At 36.3% G+C, this 18,913-nt stretch overlaps 1 protein-coding gene across 1 annotated transcript; it reads right to left on the bottom strand.

The window, feature by feature from the left end:
- Positions 1–9,075: 9,075 nt before the first annotated feature.
- Positions 9,076–18,595, bottom strand: dlst (dihydrolipoamide S-succinyltransferase (E2 component of 2-oxo-glutarate complex)). The gene is made up of 15 exons (XM_015372224.1): positions 18,431–18,595; positions 13,965–13,998; positions 13,711–13,753; positions 13,423–13,487; positions 13,258–13,332; positions 13,119–13,174; positions 12,939–13,047; positions 11,176–11,382; positions 11,003–11,070; positions 10,813–10,910; positions 10,585–10,715; positions 9,781–9,854; positions 9,577–9,660; positions 9,335–9,502; positions 9,076–9,243 (listed from the first exon to the last, which is right to left on the bottom strand). The coding sequence occupies exons 1-15, from the start codon at positions 18,491–18,493 to the stop codon at positions 9,109–9,111; spliced, it is 1,410 nt and encodes a 469-aa protein (XP_015227710.1). The 5' UTR covers positions 18,494–18,595; the 3' UTR covers positions 9,076–9,108.
- Positions 18,596–18,913: the final 318 nt, after the last annotated feature.

Raw genomic sequence — 18,913 nt, forward strand, 5'->3', positions numbered from 1 at the left:
GGACTTGCAGTCCTAATGCAATTAAAGATCAAATGTTGGGCAATCATGATTTTTTTTTTTTTACACTAAAGTGTATTGCCAGAATCAGGTTTTAACTTTCATTTGCACAACTCTGAGAAATACCGTCACGCTTTCATTTCCTTCTCTGATATCTCCTTTTTTATTCTCGGATCAGCAGCAGTGAGAGATTTCAAATGTGCAGACATAACAGATATTTAAGTGACGGGATCACCTATCGCTGTGGTCCTTACTGCCAATTACTGATTGCTTCTTTTAGATACTCGGAGGAAATCTCTAATCCAAAAGCGAATACCAAACGGCTGAACTCCAGACTTTCAGATTCCTTTTCATTAGAAAAAGAAAACCTTCCAGCTGCACAAATCATTGCATTGGCCCAGGAAACCCTCTGAAGATCTGTATGGAAATAGTTTGTTGCTTTTTCCACCAACTCAAGATAAACCACTGTATGCAAAGAATTGATCTGCAGCTGACTGCCCTAAAGGCTTAATCTACAACGCTGAGCAATGTATTGCAGTAAATCGATACTGCTGCCAGACAATACAGCATCTGCTAAGCATTTTATTGATGAACATGGAGCAGTTTCTAGAAGGCAGCACGTTTACTGGTTCAAATCCCACAGAATGAAACTTGATGCCACCATGAAGGAAAGGTAAAATGGCTAAATTTATTGCCATGTGCAAAGCCGCAATGACCAATAAAGGTAATTATCATTTGAGCGTGTCCAGTTCTGCATCTCAGTCCCTGCTTGCAGAGTAAAACAAATAATTTAAGCAGTAATTAAGAGCCATCCGTCTATTGGAAAGCAGGACTTTAAAATCAGGCTGGGATGGCCTCCTTCCAAACATTTAAGTTTCAGAAACATGGTCCCTACTTAGAAACTCCCTACATTAGGGCTGCAACTAACGATTTGCTAATTGATTAATCAGTAGATTTTTTTTTTCTATTAATCAATTTCTAATCAAAAAGTCCCTTAAAAAGATTTTTTTAAGCGGTTAAACTAAATCGTTTCCACTTATGGAGTTTCATATGGAGCATACTGAAGGATGAAAATGTTTTTTTTAATAATTGAACATTTTTCATATATCCAAATCTAAAATTTAGTATAATTACTGCTCTAAATGGGTTGCTCTTTCAACTAAAGGCTATTTTACAGTCTCTACACTCCTGTTAACGATTAATCGATTACTAAATTAGTTGGCGATTATTTCAATACTTGATTGATCACGATTAATCCAAATAATTGTTTCAGTCCTAAAATACATGAAGGTTTATTATTTGCATTTAAAAGGAGGAACATGAGCATAAAATGTTTATGTGCAATAATTGGAATTGCAGACTTTTAAGCATTTTTAACATCTCAGGTAAAAAGCTGTGTGGTGATTCTGCTTTTTGACGTACCTTCTGCCCAATATGTGTATGTGGTGTGAGGCCAGTGGAGGAGCAAGATCATTTGCAAGGGCTGGTCGGTTGAGGGCGAATATGCACTAAGCACACAGCACCAATAAGAAAATGAATGAGCACAAAATCTGCATTAACCTAAATTACTGCAGAAAAACTTTAATGGCAATGTAAATTTTAATAGTTGTAGTAATGTAAGTCCCTTTATTGTCTCATAATAGGACACTCATTGCATTTAAGCCATCGCCTTGGGAAGCAGGTGGCTGCCATTTTGCAGCGCCTGGGGAGTAGTGCTCTGAAAAGGCCAACACTCCCCACTATGTATAGACCAGGCATCCCCAAAGTTGGTCCTCGATGGCCGCAGTCCTGCAGGTTTTAGAGGTTTCTCTGCTTCAGCACAGCTGATTCTGATTATTGCAGTTCAGTAAAAGCCTGTTAATCAGCTATCAATGTAAATCAGCTGTGCTGGAGCAGAGAAACCTCTAAAACCTGTAGACTTCGGCCCTCGAGGACCGACATTAGGGATGCCTGGACCTGGTATAGACATATTTATAAATATTTGCTGTCTAAATAATTAAATCATTGATAATACATATTTTTCACATTAAATGGACTGAATAGTTGTATCTGTGTGTATGTGGCATCTCTTTTTTTTTACGGCACAAAAAGAAGCCTGATGTAACTGAGACTGACGGCCAACACTGCCCTCTAGTGGACACTTGTAGGACATTCACAAAAGAAAGTTGATCCTGTACAAACTGTTGTTTACGAAAGAGCTGTTTTTTTATTTTTTTTTCTCTTTTAGCAATTTTTTTTTCTTTTGACAATTTCATAAAGAGATGATCTTCTCTGCACATTTTAACATCAGTTTGGCAAAGGGTTTTCTAGAAACTGGGAGAAGAGAGACACAGCTGTGTGATCAGTCAGGAACAGAAAAAGATCCAGAACAAATCCAATCTGAAAGGAAAAGATCTTTGACACAATTATATAGTTTAAAACTAGTGGAGAGTTTAAAGTGTCTCAATAATAGATTTTGAAACAGTTGTTATCAGGGCACGAGGGTCTTAGGAGCCCCCAGATGTCCTGATAAAAGCAGCAATATATTATTTTGTGGTATTTTGAGTCATTGCCTGTATATATCAATGATTTTTGTGTCACTACATGTTCCCTAGGTTTTCTTGTCTTTAATATTATCCAATCATCCATCCTTAGGCGTCTTCTTGGTTGAGACTGGATCACTAGTTTGACCTAAAAGAAAGGTGTAAAGACACTAATCCACTGATATAGAGGAGCAGTGAATCCATTCCTAGCTACTTCTGAATGATTCACATTAAGCACCCCATCCCACTGTAATTTCTCCTTACACATCAATGGCTTTTTTTTGGCTTAGCTCTTTCTTTACCATAAAAAATTTGCAGCAGCATCCACATTACCAAAAGAGGCCCCTGATCTATCCATCTACCGCTTCATCTTTGCCATCCTAGGCTTTATCAAGAAAGCATCCTTTAAAGATTTTTGAGCTCCTCCTCATTAATGACCATTTTCTCACCGTCTAATTCTTCTGTTTGTTCAGTAAACAGTTTAGCAGTTTGGTCTTGTTCTGATCACCTGTGAGCCAAACCTCTGCATTTAATCCTTTCAACCTATTTACGAAAGCTCCCATGGAGCTTCTTCCAAGAGTCCCCTAAAACCTCCTGAAATAGTTTTCACTTTGTTCTTTTGAAAACAACAGTGTTAATTCAACATCTGTTTTATTACAGCTCTAAAGGTCAGATAACATGCAGAGATCTGAGTGTGTGTATTTTTTTTTCCAGATTCTCCATTAAATTTGTTTGGACTTTGACTAGACCATTGCAAGACGCTAGCTTCCAGGATTGCTCTTTTTTTTTTTTTTTACCTCCATCTATCTTCCTCTCATGTATTACAGCTTCAATGTTCTTGATGAAGAAAAGCATGATTCTACCACTATGGGTTACCATACAGACATACTGTTGATGGTGAGTGTTCCTTTTCTGCTGCATTTTTTTTTTTTTAAAGAGGACCAAGAGGTGTAACTTATATCTCTACACTGCACCTCCCACAACATGATTGCTATATCCCCTAACTAGCTTGCAGAAAACGGCAAACAGTATCTCTCATGACTTTGTTTCAGTGACGGCCCTCGTCTGACTTTGACAAACTGTAAGGTTTGTGAGCTGATGCAAACTCCAAAAGTGTTGTGCACAACTGCATGTAACTAAACCTCCAAATATCTGACACCAGCCCGCAGCATTGGGCCTCATCAGGTGGGTGCGCCGAATCCAAAACAGTCTTCAGGTATGAGAATGGGAAGAAAAAGCGGAGCTGGGCTCCACATCAAAAGGAGCGTGTGCGAGATGAAGAATAGAGCCAGATGCTGTTAAATGGGAGCTCTGAATGAAGCAGCTTGTAAAGGAAAGAGCTGGCTCATGAATAGGGATACGAAGCATTACTTATGCAGGTGCTGCAGAGCTGGATTAGAAGGACAAGCTGGTTAATTGTCTCAAGGTGTGATATCCAATCGGTTTCTGTCAGGTGGCTCCAGTGGCAACAAGGAGACAATGACATGAGTGTATCTGTTCTTTGTGGCATGTGTAAACAGATTTATTTCCAACAAATGTGAGTACACATTTGTTGGAAAACATTTAACAGATTAACAGTTGAGATTTTCACACTCAAATCTAAAATTCATTTTGGGGCTACTAATAATTTCATTATTTTTTATTTATTAATTCCTATAAAATCAACCAATTCATTGACTCACTCAGGGTACAAAAATACACATATTCAGCTAAATATATACGTGTTCGCAAGAATCCTTTATTGTACCTTATTTAAGAGCTTGGTGATATTTTGTTAGTAATAAAGTCCTGAAAACAACTGTGAAAATAAGTTTTATATTAGCTTGCTTTGACATTTGGCCATTTGGTTAAGATGACAACATATATAATTGGAAGCATCAAGGTTAGGATTCTACACTAAAGAGCACAATGTCAGTTATTAAGAATGGTGGTGGTAGTATTATGCTGTGGGACTGTCTTTTATTTTTAGTCTGGAATCTTGCTGCACATTTTTCTCATATTAACCATAAAGATTTTGATCATCTTCAGTTATTTTTATTTTTTTATTTTTTTTAAATCAAAACTCTTCACTAGAACATAGGAGCTCACTTCACTCTTGTTTCCATTGGTTAACACTGCTTCGTTTAAAAATTAATTTTCAAAACTTGCTGTTAAACTTTCAAGTCAAATATCTTCCAATATACTTCAAAGGTCCTCTAAATAGAATTGAAAGGGATTGCTCTTTTCAGACTGTTGCATCTCGACTGTGGAGCGAGAGCCTCCTATTTTTATAATGTCTTCAGATATTAGACATTTAAACATCACATAAAGAAATTCGGATCCATGCTTTTCTTTAATATTTGTTTTTATGTTTATTCCCCACCTTTGTGAAGCACTTATTTCTTTTTATCTATTATTCAGTCAGTGACATACAAAGTAGTTCAGAACCTTTAGAAAAGGTAATTAAATAAAAAATTATGAAAACACAGAAGCTCTTTTCACCCACTTAGAAATTGTTGTCCTGTTTTAGCATGCAAATGTAAATATATTCTGATTAAAGGTATATTAAATGTATTCCTGCCTGTTTCATTAGCGTATCAAACTCTGACACCAGACTAGCCCCACATCATTATACTACCACTAATATCCTTGACATGTACATGGTGGTGGTAGTATTATGCTGTGGGGCTGGTCTACTGGTACCGTCAGAATTCAAATCCAACACTACTTTACCTCTCAAACATGTGGTAGCAGAAAACTAGCCCCATAGTATGATACTACCACCACTATGCTTAACAGGTGGTGATGGTAACTGTGTTTATACAACCAGGACAATCTGTCAGGCATGATGGTGGAAGTATTATGCTATGGGTCAATCTGCTACCACCATGTTTGTGAGATAAAGTAGTGCTGGATTTAAATGATGAGGGTGTTAATAGACAAGCCCCCACAGCATGAAACTACCATCACAACGATCAGGTCCAGAATTTTAGTGGTAGTATAATGATGTGGGGATAGTGTGTTTACAAAGGGCTGCAAAAAGACCTTTTTATGTGAATCAGCAGTTTATGAGCGTCGTTTAGTTTTATGTAAGCAGCTGAGAAAGTCAATTTTTATTCAGCAAAGAAAAAAGTAGGAACAGAAGTCAATCATGATCAAAATCAAAATACTTATTTTTTTTATAACTTATGAAAACATTTAGCTGAATGCCTTTATTAGCACCTGTATAGATACATCCACAATAGATTAAAACGTTCCCATCTAGTTTGCGTTTTTTTGCACCTATGTTGCAGTTTTCAGTATATTTGCACAGAGGTGAGCAGGTAGTTTGCTACTTATTGTTGTTAGCATCATAAATGACATAGTTTCTTGTTTCCCGTTTTATTATAAGGATTGCTTGGTAATAGTGACTGCATCCGTGAAGATGACCTTATCAGAAATATCCTGATGTCTAATGTTAAATGAGAGGCTTTTTTTTACACACAAATAACGAATACTGTTCCTTAAACATTATGAAATGGTTCTTCAAACAGCAAAATAAGACATAAAAAAAACTTTAAATTACAGAAATCACAAACAGTTCTTATAAAACAGAATTGCTATAATTAGTCTATTTAAAAGAGAAGCAAAACAGAATAATTTAGGTAAATTATCTCTCTGATGTGGCCTAATGAAAACAAACACCTTGCTGCCAATTTCTGATGGGCCATCTTTCATCTGAATGGACACAAAGACTTGAAACCCACGTCTTATTGAACTGTCTGATTGTAAATTCACAGATTTGGCCAAATTTCCAAGACAAACACAAAAAACCTGCCAGCAAACCCTTCAGATATCTATGCACCCCCTGGCGCAGGCTGCCAATTAGCATGATCTCTAAAGCGCTAATGGAATCTTGAGCTGTCATAAAAGTAAATAATTAAATTAGAGGGGCTCTCCTGTCATTGTTTGCTGTATTCGGACCCATTAGAACCTCCAGTATTCTCATGGTAATTAAATGTTGCTGAGGTTTATTTGTCTCGTAATGAATTCTGTGTTTTCCCTCCAAACAGAGTTGTTCAGACATTTGTGTAGGTTCTGGCAGAGAAACAAAGACGTACATTAGGAGCTATTGTCACCCCCCCTTCCTGCGATTATAAAAGTAAACATGAAACCCTGAAGAGGCATCATCCACAGCTGCACACACTTGAGCTTGTGTTTGTGAAGTGGGAGAATAGGCCAAGCAACCCTCAAGACTTCGTCAGAGATGATCCCATTATTCGAAGCATCTCAAGAGTCGAGGGGAGCCTCGCAGGTCGATGGGGCTTTGAAGACCCAATGTTTGGTTCACAGGAGTGGGACAGGTTTGGCACAAGATAAAATGGCTCAGCAAAGATTGACAAGGAGACCTGTGCTTTCATTTTTGCCGACATTTTACTTCCAAGTCCTATAAAAAACAACCTACTTACTGTTCTTAAAACATAAATGTCCAACTATGATTCTTTCTGTTAATAGTAATCATGAGGAATCTAAATTTAAAAGGGATTCTAATCTAATCTAACCTTGAAGTCGTAGAGAAGTCATATTTAAATTTCAAATAATTCTGGCTTAAACATGTATATAAATGCACTCTTTATTACACCATATTGTCCCAAAAGTTATAAATTTCTATAGAAAAAAACCCTGTCTTAAAATCTGTGGGTTTTTTTTCCCCTATTTTATTCAGGCCAGTTATATGTCAGCTTGTACACCTAAATTCAGCCAATAATATATCAACGGTCATCTGTCAATCAAGTTTTTTCAGTCATAGCATCTAGATTCATATGCTGCAGCTAATATACGCAACGGTTGCAAGAAGAAATAGGAATAATTTATTTTACCATTGAGTTTCGTCCCAGTGTTCACGGGGATGGATGTCTGTGCCTTCGGCAGCTGTAGAGCTTACAGAACTGGCAGCACTGCTAGGCAAGGGCTCAAACATGTACGGCTGAGACTCATCCACGACCTCCGACACAAAACTCTCCTCCTGCATGTTTCCGCTGTCCATAGTGTTCCTTGACAGTGTCGTTTCTAAGTCACTAATTTAGTGCTAATTAGTCCCAATTGAATTTCCTATTGAGAACTGACTAGCGCTAAGTTGCTGGTTAGCAAGATGCTTCCGACAAACCGGCCACAACTAAACTTGCTTGCGAACCTTCGACCACAACAATCCTGCCACCTTGATAATCGACTAATCAAATTCACTTTATTTACACTTGGGAGAATTCGGAACTACAACCGTTGGAATAGCCGCTTCCCTACAACTTTAAAACTCTGCACCAATCAGAGCACCAACCATCAGAAATAGATGGTTGCTATGGAGACTAAAGAGTCTACTTTTTTGCAGCAGTTATCAACCTGTGGTGGACTCCGAATGTCTGCCCTAACCAATTTATAGGGCACTATATTGTGGTTACACCATTTTTAAATGAGAGTCCAAATATCTAGTAGATGAAAAAGTTGTGGATTCGAAATTTCTCACAATGCAACTTGAAAAGTAGTGATCATCCATGGTCACTAGAAGAGCAGACATCACCCGGAATACTTTGCGAGGAGAACTCTCCTCGCAAAGTATTATGGGATTTGTTGCCACAGCGTCCAAATGCTCAGTTAACTGAGTTCACTATAAAGTCCACCATATAGTCCACGCTCTGTAGAGAGATTGAGGGATATAGGAGTTAGCGCAGCCTGTGAGCATTAGACTTTATTTTGACTTACTCTCTCCTCCCGCCCTTTGACTTATGTGTGGTTGCATGATAAAGGTGAGTCCTTCTCCATCAGTTCCAGATGTTTTTATCATTTTAATCTCAACTCCGATGGTAAATATGGACAAAGTTACCAGAGTATTTTCATCTTTCTATTCCAAGCTTTATATAGATTAACACACACCAGGCTCACTTTATTTTAAATGTTCTCTACTTTCTTCCCTTTTTAAAAGGCAGGTTAAAAGAAACAAGCCTCATAGTTCCCTTCAAGCAAAATGGAAAATGATGATTAATAATCAAATGTTACAAGATACCTTTATTAAAAAAAGCATAAAATAAAAAAATATAAATTGGATTTGTTTAATAGGAACTCTTGCTAATGACTGAGACACCAAGGATTTGTTTACAACACTTTTTATTATTAATGGTAGTTTTGATCATTTTGCTGTTTTAATTACTGTAGAAGGACATTTAAAAAAAATTTCCAGTTAGACTCCAAGTTGCTTCAATAAAAATTCCGTTTAATTAAAAGCCTTTAACATAAGCTCTGGTAGTGGCAGCATCAGATTGGAAGGGTCACTTTATTAGACGTTTTTTACAACATTTTAAATGATTTGGGACTTTAAAAAATTAAACATCAAGTATTATAAAGATTACCAAACACTGGAAGGTAATTTATTTGGATCTGTAACAATTAAAGCTTTGGGTTCTTCTAAAAAAAAAAAAAGTATGGTATTCTCGATTCAGATCTAGATCCATTTGGGGGTTGGGAATGTTTCACCTTCATCTGACTTAACTCATGCAACTTTGGAGGATAATTTGTCTTTCTGCGGCATTCATTTAGTGTTGTCAAACTATTTTGAAGGATTAATGAGATGTGTGGAACATCACATGTCCAGGAACAGCAGCCGGGGATCTTCTACCACTTCTTTGATCTTACGCAAGAACTTGACCGCTTCCCTGCCGTCGATGAGCCGGTGGTCATAGGTCAGCGCCACATACATCATGGGTCGGACTTCAACCTGCAAAAACAGACCATTTTGTTCATTATATCCTCATATAATATAATGTCTTCATAACAGGTAGATCCTTTTTTTAAGATACGAAGCCAACCTTTCCATCGACAGCCACTGGTCGGTCGAAGATGCCATGCATGCCAAGAATGGCCGACTGCGGGGGGTTAATGATTGGGGTGCCAAACAGGGAGCCGAACACGCCACCATTGCTAATAGTAAATGTTCCTCCATCCATATCTTCAACAGTTAACTCATTTTTACAAGCCTGATGAACAAAAAGAAAAATACTTCTCAGAATTCTGCAGTAAGAAAATAAAAATGTCTGGAGGTGGCGTTTACCTTTTCTCCCAAAACATTTATGGCTTTCTCAATCCCAGCAAAATTCATAGCTTCAACGTTACGTAGCACTGGTACCACAAGACCCTACCAGGTGAAAGGCATGAAGAAGTAAAACTACATTAGATTTGTAGGAAGTCAAATTCATCAAGACTTTAGCAGCAGTAGTAACAATCATTATACACTTTTAATTAGTGAAATCCATACCTTTGGAGTTGCCACGGCAATGCTAATGTCAACATAATCTCTATAGATGATCTCTTTGCTTGTATCGTCAATAACTGGAGGAAAAAATATAACAGAGTTTGACTTAAACAAAGGTCAGCTTCTATGGAGAATCTGGGCCTGTGATGAAACTAGAATGTTAAAAACAAACCCTATGTTCCACCGTATGCAGAGATAAATGTTGCAATGTGTTGCAAAAGTATTCAGACCCTTTCAACTATTTTATGTTTCATTAGTTAATCCTAAAATGTCAGTTTGGGATTCTTTGTGGTAAACTGCTCTGAATTGAAATGAAAACAAACGTTTTTTAGAAAACAAAAAAGGGGGAGAAAAGGAAAAGTCAGCCTCCTTTACTCTGATATCCTTAAATAAAATCCAGGATCCAAAAACAGGATTCTTGAACAAACCACATCAATAGTCTTGTCATAAAAATTTGGAAGTTTATAACAGTTGCTTGGGGAATAAAACAATAATCCAAGGGTTTGGAGTACCATTCAAGCTTTGATTGTAAAAATGGAAAACAGCATTGAACAACAAGACATGTAACCGTGCACAGAAATGTAAAAATCCCATGGAAAAAGGTATTCTGGTTCTATGAGATTAAAATCATACTTTTTTGGCCTATAAGCAATATTTTGCTAAAAAAAATAACCGCAACTTGAGTGAAACATTGTGTTTGTACTGGATTATTTTCTCTACCACAGACAGGAAACGCTGGTCAGAGATGACAGGAAAGTGAGGGCCAGCTATATGACACAGTTTGGAGCTCTGCTTGTGTTCACTTACCAGCGTTGACAGCAGGTTGATCCATCAGAGCATGCGAAGCCGCCTTAGCAAAAGCTGACATGAAACCCAGTTTGACGTTGTGCTTCTGTAAGAAAGCCTCCTTATAGAGCTTCCTCATTTCCTTGATGTTACTAGAAAACATGACAGACATGACAGCAGATCAGGGAAGATGGAATCAGAAGTGAAGCTTGCAGTCCAAGATGTTTCCAGTGGTTTTCCTTAACTCACCTCATGTCTACTTCGTTGAAGGTGGTCAGCATGGCGCAGGTGTTCTGAGCTTCCTTGAGCCTTTGAGCAATTCTTAGCCTCATACGGCTCATTCTTTCCTGAACACATGAAACAAACCTGCAGTCTGTATTCCTTTAAATTTGGTGTAAATGCCTAGAAAGAAACAAATGTTCCCTCAGCTTTTCTTTACCCTGCTTTCCCCTCGGATTCCCGCTGCTGGAGGTGCTGGAGCTACATGAACGGGTTCGACAACAGCAGCTACACCAAAAAGTGAGGGGAAATAGTAGAAAACAACAAATTAGACCATAGAAAAAAAAAAAACTTTTCTATTTTATTAATAACTGATGGTGTTGAGATACATACCAGGTGGGGCTGAATCAGGCTGTGGTGGAGGTGGGAAGGAGGCAGCAGAGGTAGAGGGCTGAGGTGGAGGTGGGGATGAGGCAGCAGAGGTAGAGGGCTGAGGTGGAGGTGGGGATGAGGCAGCAGAGGTAGAGGGCTGAGGTGGAGGTGGTGGATGAGCAACATCCTCTGCAGATGGGGAAGGAGCAGCTTCAGCAGCTGGAGCAGCTAAGAAGTGAGATGTTAGCTGTATGATTTGTTTAATATTAATACAAACACACCATGCTTTACAATTATTGGCATTCCTGATAAAGATGTGCATAAATGCCCTAAAGCAAACAGTTGATATAAAGATTCCTTTACATTAGTATTTGTTCTCTCACAATAATATTTCCTTCCTCCTTCCTAACTATCCTCCTGACTATTCATAGTGGCAAGATATAAAATAATTTATAGACAATGCCAAATATAAAGGCATCAGTTGAATTTATTCTGTAAAAATTGATGCAATGTTTTTTTTTTTAACCAGTAAAAACAAAATAAAATGATTTTTCTCAGTGGAACATTCTGCTGCATCAGTAAAACAGGAAGATTTTTGAAAACATTTTATGAATATTTAACACGTTGTGTTAAAGATACTATAAAGACTTACTACTGCATAGTATATGTCCTGCTATACTTCTTTATTGCCTTTATCTTTTAGGCCACATTTTATTCAACTTTCCTACGTAAAAAAAATAGTGAATTTAAATCTTTGAAATTGAAAAACAAAACATCAAATCATCTACTTCCAATTTCCTTCAAGATTAAAAAACCCATTAACAAAAAGTCCACCGCATTATGCTGCATAGTGAGTCTTGTAACCTATGGATCAAGTTTGTACCATTTATTGTCTTTTTAAGACAATTAAAGTAAAAATTTTTATAGCAACATTCATACTCTAAGTTAATCATGGGGATTTAGAGGGAAATAAAGGAACAAACGTAAATAGTGCTACTTAGACTAAGCATATAAAAGAGAACAAATACAAACTGATTATACAAATTGATTATTTATTTAAAATGCATTTAGGTTTAAGGACATTAAGTGCATTATATACCAGAAATAAGACACTGTTTATAAGAGTGTGCCACTTTCTATTCAGTCAGGATGCTTTTAGTGATATTTTGCTTGAGCTAAAGCTGCAAGATTAATGTTATTCAGTTTTTGCAACAATCATGGTCATATAGGCAACAAACAACCCTGCTGATAAAAAAAGGATGCATCAATTTTAACCTGTTTGCACAAAATTACTTTCATTTTGATGATATTTATAGTAGCAGCATAAAATTCTGTAAAGGGAATTAGGTTTCTGATAAAGTCTGTAGGTCTGTATCTTATTTAGCTTGGGTGATTCCTAATCGCTAACGCTGTGGTTTGGGGACCCCAAAAAATTATGTCTGTATTATCTGCATTTAGACTGAAAAACATGCATAATTGACTTATTTATTTTATAGTCTTTCAGTTGATATTAATGGCTGTTTTTATGTGTTAAAATAAGCATTTAAAGTTGAATATAATATGTGTGTAACGTATATTTAAATGATTATATTCTAAACTAGGACAAGCATATAGGCACTGAAAAAAATGGGCAGAAAATTGAGCCCTAAGGAACTCCAAATGTTGTATATGTTTAGGAAAATATAAATTTCTAAATATAAAGATTTTATATAACAACAAAAAACAAATTAGCATGGTTAATGTTGTAAAACCTTAGACAATACTTTTTTTCAAAATGATCAAACCTGTTTTCCGTAGTTTGAACAGCGGAGTTCCGGTTTCCACCCTTCCTCCATCGGGGACCAGCAGCTCCTCGATCACACCGGCTACAGGCGTAGGGACTTGAATTGATGTCTGGAAGAGGAAGGATGTGTTTTCACAGGAAAACCAACAACAAAAACTGAGTTGAATTTTCCATATCAAACCTTGTCAGTCTCGACTTCACACACCACTTCATCCTGTGCTACCGAGTCACCCACCGCTTAAAATAAAAGAAATTAAAAACTGCTTATTATGCAAAACAGAAAGCTTAACAATATCTCCTTAGAGTTGATAAATACTAACCTTTCTCCCACCTTACATCACCCTCTGTGATTGACTCAGCAAATGGAGGAGTGTTGATTGTCACCAATTCATCTCCTGTAAGAAAAAGTTCATAAAATATATACGAGTTACCATTAGAGACACAAGGAGAGTTCCTTTAAAATGATTTTAGAGAATTCTACATACTGTAAGCAGCAGATGTCCTGAAATATCTGCAATGGTATGAACTGGATGGGACCAACAAGAAGGCTCTATGGAAAAAAAAAGCAAATACAATTGAGTAAATTCACTTTTGAACAATGGCATCTATTTGAAATATCAACTTTCAATTAAATGTTATTAAAGTGATAAATTATGTTTAATGTCTGATGTTTTCTTTTATTTTTTGGTAACTCATTAAATGATTAATGGTAAGAAAAATGCTGAATTTAAAACAAACCCAACAAAAACAAAACAAGTGATCAGAGAACTTACGGCTGGGATTTCCTGTAAACAGTCTGGCTGCAGAGCGATCGACCTTTGAGCAAATAAAGGTTAGATGAGTCAATTTAAAAGCTTGAATCCATGCAAAGAAAAATAATTATTTTTTATCAATCATTTTTGGTCCAGAATGAGACAAATGGTTATGCAGCAGAAGAAGCAACATAAATTGAATACATTAAATCACATAATATAAAAATAAAGTTTATATTGTTGCGGTTTTCAAATCCAGTCAAAGAAAACCTTACCTGATAAATTCGGCAGAATTCTCAAATTATAAACCTTTAAAGCAAAACAAGGGGATTAGATTGATTTACCTCCATAGCTAAAATGTTTCTCTAAGTAAAAGGCAGCTTTAAATAAATTCCCCTGCCAGAATGTATTTAGAAAAGAATAAAATAGAATAGAAAATCCCTTTAAATTAATTTTTTTATTATTAAAAAAACCTTAGAAAAGTGTATAAGAATAACATACTAGTGAAGAGTTAAAAGATAAATAATAAAAACTGTACAGTTAAGTATTTCAATTATATAAAAATGTGCACCTGGACATTTTACAGTAATGGATAATTGAAAATATCAGCAAATATCATATCAGCATTTATTGTGTCTCATTAAAATAAAATCCAGAGATTCTCATCTTGTTTAGCAGCCTATAAAAAAAAAAAAAAATTAGCTATGAATTAAGGGCAGATATTTCTCTAATGATTAGGCCTTTTAAATGAAACTGAAAAAAGTATCTTTTGCAAGCAGATGGATGATAGAAAACAGATGGATGAAAAGTTGATCAATAAATCTAAGACTTTCTAACAGTTATGCTTATCAATAGATGGAAACTAAATTGAATAAAAATGATTTTCCAAACCCTGTTTAATAAATGATTTTTATTGGAGCTTAATTTCAGGGAGCCACATTTTGCTGCTGTTGTTTCAACAGAAGTTGTAAGATTTTTGTTTACCTTCCATCATTAACATACTGTGAATTACACTGCCACTGCTTTAAACTATTTAAATGTTAGTTTTAAATGTAGAAAAAGGCAGATTGCTAATGACCTGACTTACATGGCATGTTCTTTTCTTTCCATTTTGAAGTTTTGTTTATCATATTTACACCCCAAGAAAACCAGTGACTGAAATATTATCATACATTTTGGATTTTAAAGAGAAAAGTTCAATTTTTTAAAACACAGGCCTGGGGAGCAATAATTTCTTTTAAACATGCTTTTAAAACTCTTTTTTTTTCCTTTTGAATTAAAATAATACAAATACAAAAAGTCAATTCATTTTGAACCACAGAAAAAGTAAGATGGATTTCTATAGAACCTATTTCTAGGTTTTTCTTACATCTTTACAGTTGGGTGATGACATTTTTGAAAGATATCATGAAAGGCCATTTTCTCAAATTTTTTAAGTCGCTGAAATGTGTTAATTAAAAATGTATGTATTTAACATTTATTTAATGTGCAGATATTTTTTGGATTCCCACCTGCCTACTTTTTAAAATGATCGTAAATCCATAATGTGTATATTTATAAAAGTGTATTTTACAAGGGGACGTTCCATTAAAATGCCAGTTAAATAAGTATTGAACTATGAGTTCCCAGATGGTTCTTGGTATGTTTCAGGAAGCAGCCAATGAATCTATTACCTCGATCTTTGTGAATCAAAACACACATTATTTTTTTATGAATGCGATAAAGAATCCTTTTCCTTTCTAGACAGTAAAACACTTAGAGCTTCCACAGCTGGTTAAACCGCTTCATTTTCCGGTGTGGAGGAAACAGACTGCTGTTGGCTTTGAACCATGTATGACTCATATATGTGTGTGTTTTCTGGGCAGGGCCCTCCTCCACAGCGTTATGTTTTTGTTTTTTTCCTACTAACCTGATGTTTGTCTAGTAAAGCCGCTCATGCTAAAACCTATTGATGTGGGATGTCTGGGGAGGGCGGAGATGGTAAAAGTGCAACCAAACATAGTTCTTTGGTTCATGTGTAGACATGCAGCTATCAGGTTACACCACTTTCAGTGAGTTTTAAAAAGAGCTATGAAGCTATAGAGTTCTTGTTTTAGGGATTTTAAAGCAGGTTTTAATCTTGAATTATTAATGCTTTCCAAATCCAATCATCTGGTTATATTATAAGTATGTGAATCCATGACTTTAGGCTGATTTATACTTCGAAACCAGGAACACAACTCGTGAAGTTTGACCAGCTAGAAGAGTGAAGTGCGATAGAAGGATGGGACACATTTTCCACTTGGATCCACGCTCTTTTTCGCCATCATGTCCCTCCGTTGTCGGACTAAGCAAGAGACCCACAGCGTATAGCGCAGACCACGCTTCAATATTGAGCATAAATCAAAAATGTCTGCATCAAGCTCACTGCGACACATTGCTGCAGGAGTATAACCAGCCCTTTAGTGTGCAACCATAGTTTAAAGATGTTTTACACCCAAATGAAAACACTAAAATGCCTTTTGGCATGCTGCTCTGTGACCATACAGACTGCAGCCATGAACAACCTTTGAGTATAATTTTTTTTATAGATATCAGAGCACTCTTTCCCATTTGCTCCATTTCAAATGGTTGGTTTTCAGACACAGATGGTCTCTGTAGCTTTAATTTTAAGATTCAGGTTCAGGAAATGAAGGTTGTCTCTCCTTCTTTTCCATCCAAGAAGTGCTACTGTTGCCAGCGTTAGTCCCACCATTACTACTGCTGGCAGCAAAGAGCCCCACAGAATGATGGTCCCACCACTATGTCTGACACTTCACAGGGTTCTTAGGGTTAAAAGTTGCACCTTGACTTATTTCTGCTTATTTTGGGATGAGTGGAATATGGACTAAATTATGGTCCAGTACTCGTTCTGCTAAAAAGCTTATATTAGATATCAAGCTGCTTTCACTGGCATTTCAAAGTAATTACTGTCTTAAGTCTGATCCATCAGGACGTCCCAGTACAACTTTTTCTATTACTCATACAACGCAGCTTTGAGTATTGGCTGATACCAATATCGACCAGAGACAAATATCAGCATGAAACACACATCCTTTTGTTACTTATTTTGAAGTGTGGAATGATAGAAAAGGCCTGATCAGGTTATATTTCTCCAACAGAGAACAACAACCAACATGGTATGAAAAACAACTGACCTATTATCTATTCACCAAAGAGTTGCATAAACTTTAAACAAAAGCGGATAGAAGCCAAGTGTCTATGAGCTTTCTAATATCGGAGATTTTAAAGGAAATCTGATCAGAGACGTAGCAAGAATTTTTTTTTTACAAGGGTGGCCAGGCAATAACCAATGTACACTGAGGGGCAGCTGGAAATTAATCGGCACAACATCAATATTTTCTAAATAAAGAAAAATTATACTTTCTTTCAACCTTTGCTGACAAATAGTGGCATAAATATTGAAACATCTGTGATTTCTAGATAAAAGGCATAGTGGATACAATTCTTTGAGGTTTGATTTATGGGGCGAACATCTTTTCCATCATTACTTACCTACTTTTATCAATTATAATTCTGCATAAAATTGATATTTACAAGTACTAACATCTACATAAATTATTTAATAAGAGACACATCATTTTCTCTTTACCTCATATAACACAACATCTAGTTCTGAAAAGAGCGTGAATTCTGTACTTATCATTAATGTTAGTATATTAATGTGCATAATTAACCACAGTGTTTTGTTGTCAAGTAATTGTAAATATATGACCAATTAAAAAAAATATATATATATAAATATTCCACCATCTGTATTAGAGGGAAAAGTGTTTTCATGGGGGCCCAGAAAAGCATGAAAGAGATTCAAATATATTAAGAGAGCTGCATGAAGTGAAATTTCTTTTCAATTCGGTTCAATAAAAATTCTATTTCTTATGAGGTCAATATACATTTATAATTTAGGGATTTTACATATTTTTGACTTAATTTAAGTTAAAACTACAGTTTTCTATAAAATTTTAATTAGAACTCAAGAAAAACTGTTAAATTCATCTGTAAGAATTAGAGCATTTATTAAAAAACAATTAGCAGATGAAAACTGGGATCCTATCTCAGTACCACTGAAGCTATCACCTTATTTGTTTTTGAGTAATGAAAAATGAAAAGGACGTATCAGTAACCATGTCTGTTCCAGCCCAGATCATTATTAGAATTTCTTTTAAGTATTATGTCTTCAGTACAGGGGCCATAACGGGGGCCAGGACATGATCAACAGGGGCACTGGCCCCCGTTGGCCCCTGTCAAGAACCGCCCATGTATCAGATCATATATCAATATCTGATTAGGACAAATCTAATATAATAATATGTATGCATTTTTAATTTTGTTTATTTCTTTATTTTCTATCAGCAATATAACTGCTTTTTTTCCATTATATATTTTTAGAACATATTATTCCAGTAACCTCTTGCTTAAACCTGGTGCTGACTGCTTGCATGATTTATGTTTTCCATCCCAGTTCATTGCTTCGTGCTAAATCTGACTGTATGTGCAGCGCTCCACAATAAAATAAATACATTTCTTAGTTTTTCTATGATCCAGATTGCTCGGTATGATTTGCTGGTAAAGTGAATAACACTGTTAAGTAAATAACCTTTCTTTCTGTCAAGTTTAAAGTAACTTTAAGCTCTGATTATCTTGTTTCTGCTGATGGCCTCTGCAGTTTGTTCGGTTCGCTGTCCGTCTCCTCCCTACTTACCTGGTTCGCCGCAGACAGGGACCGACCCAGCGTGCGGTAAACACACGGAGACCGTGACAGCATCTCGATAGCAGGGGAAGACCTTTTTATTATTAGCCTGTTTATGGAAGCCGGGTTAAACAGCGATAAGGAAGTGAGCTGGTCCTCCAGAACGGTGGCACTCCCACTGGGAGGAACCAGCGCAACTGGCCGAGGGGCGGGTCTGCTGCACCGAGCGGGCGAAGCAGGAGTTGATATCAATCACATCCCACCACAGCTGGAACCAACTTTTTATTCAGAGATCTTTAGGTGTAGTTGTAGAACTCATGTGTAGTTAGTAACAATTATTACTGCATGTAACCATTACAGAAAAATCCTCCAATCCTTGATTTGTCAGAACATGAATAAAACATCTTGTTGGAATGATACCAAATGGTTTTATTTGTATGTCAGGGGTCTTCAATGCTTATTAGTCCAGGTTTCCCAGACTGAAGGAAAGATGAA

The sequence above is a fragment of the Cyprinodon variegatus genome, unplaced genomic scaffold (genome assembly GCF_000732505.1).
Source record: "Cyprinodon variegatus isolate N-32 unplaced genomic scaffold, C_variegatus-1.0 Scaffold4, whole genome shotgun sequence".
Lineage (NCBI taxonomy): Eukaryota > Metazoa > Chordata > Actinopteri > Cyprinodontiformes > Cyprinodontidae > Cyprinodon > Cyprinodon variegatus.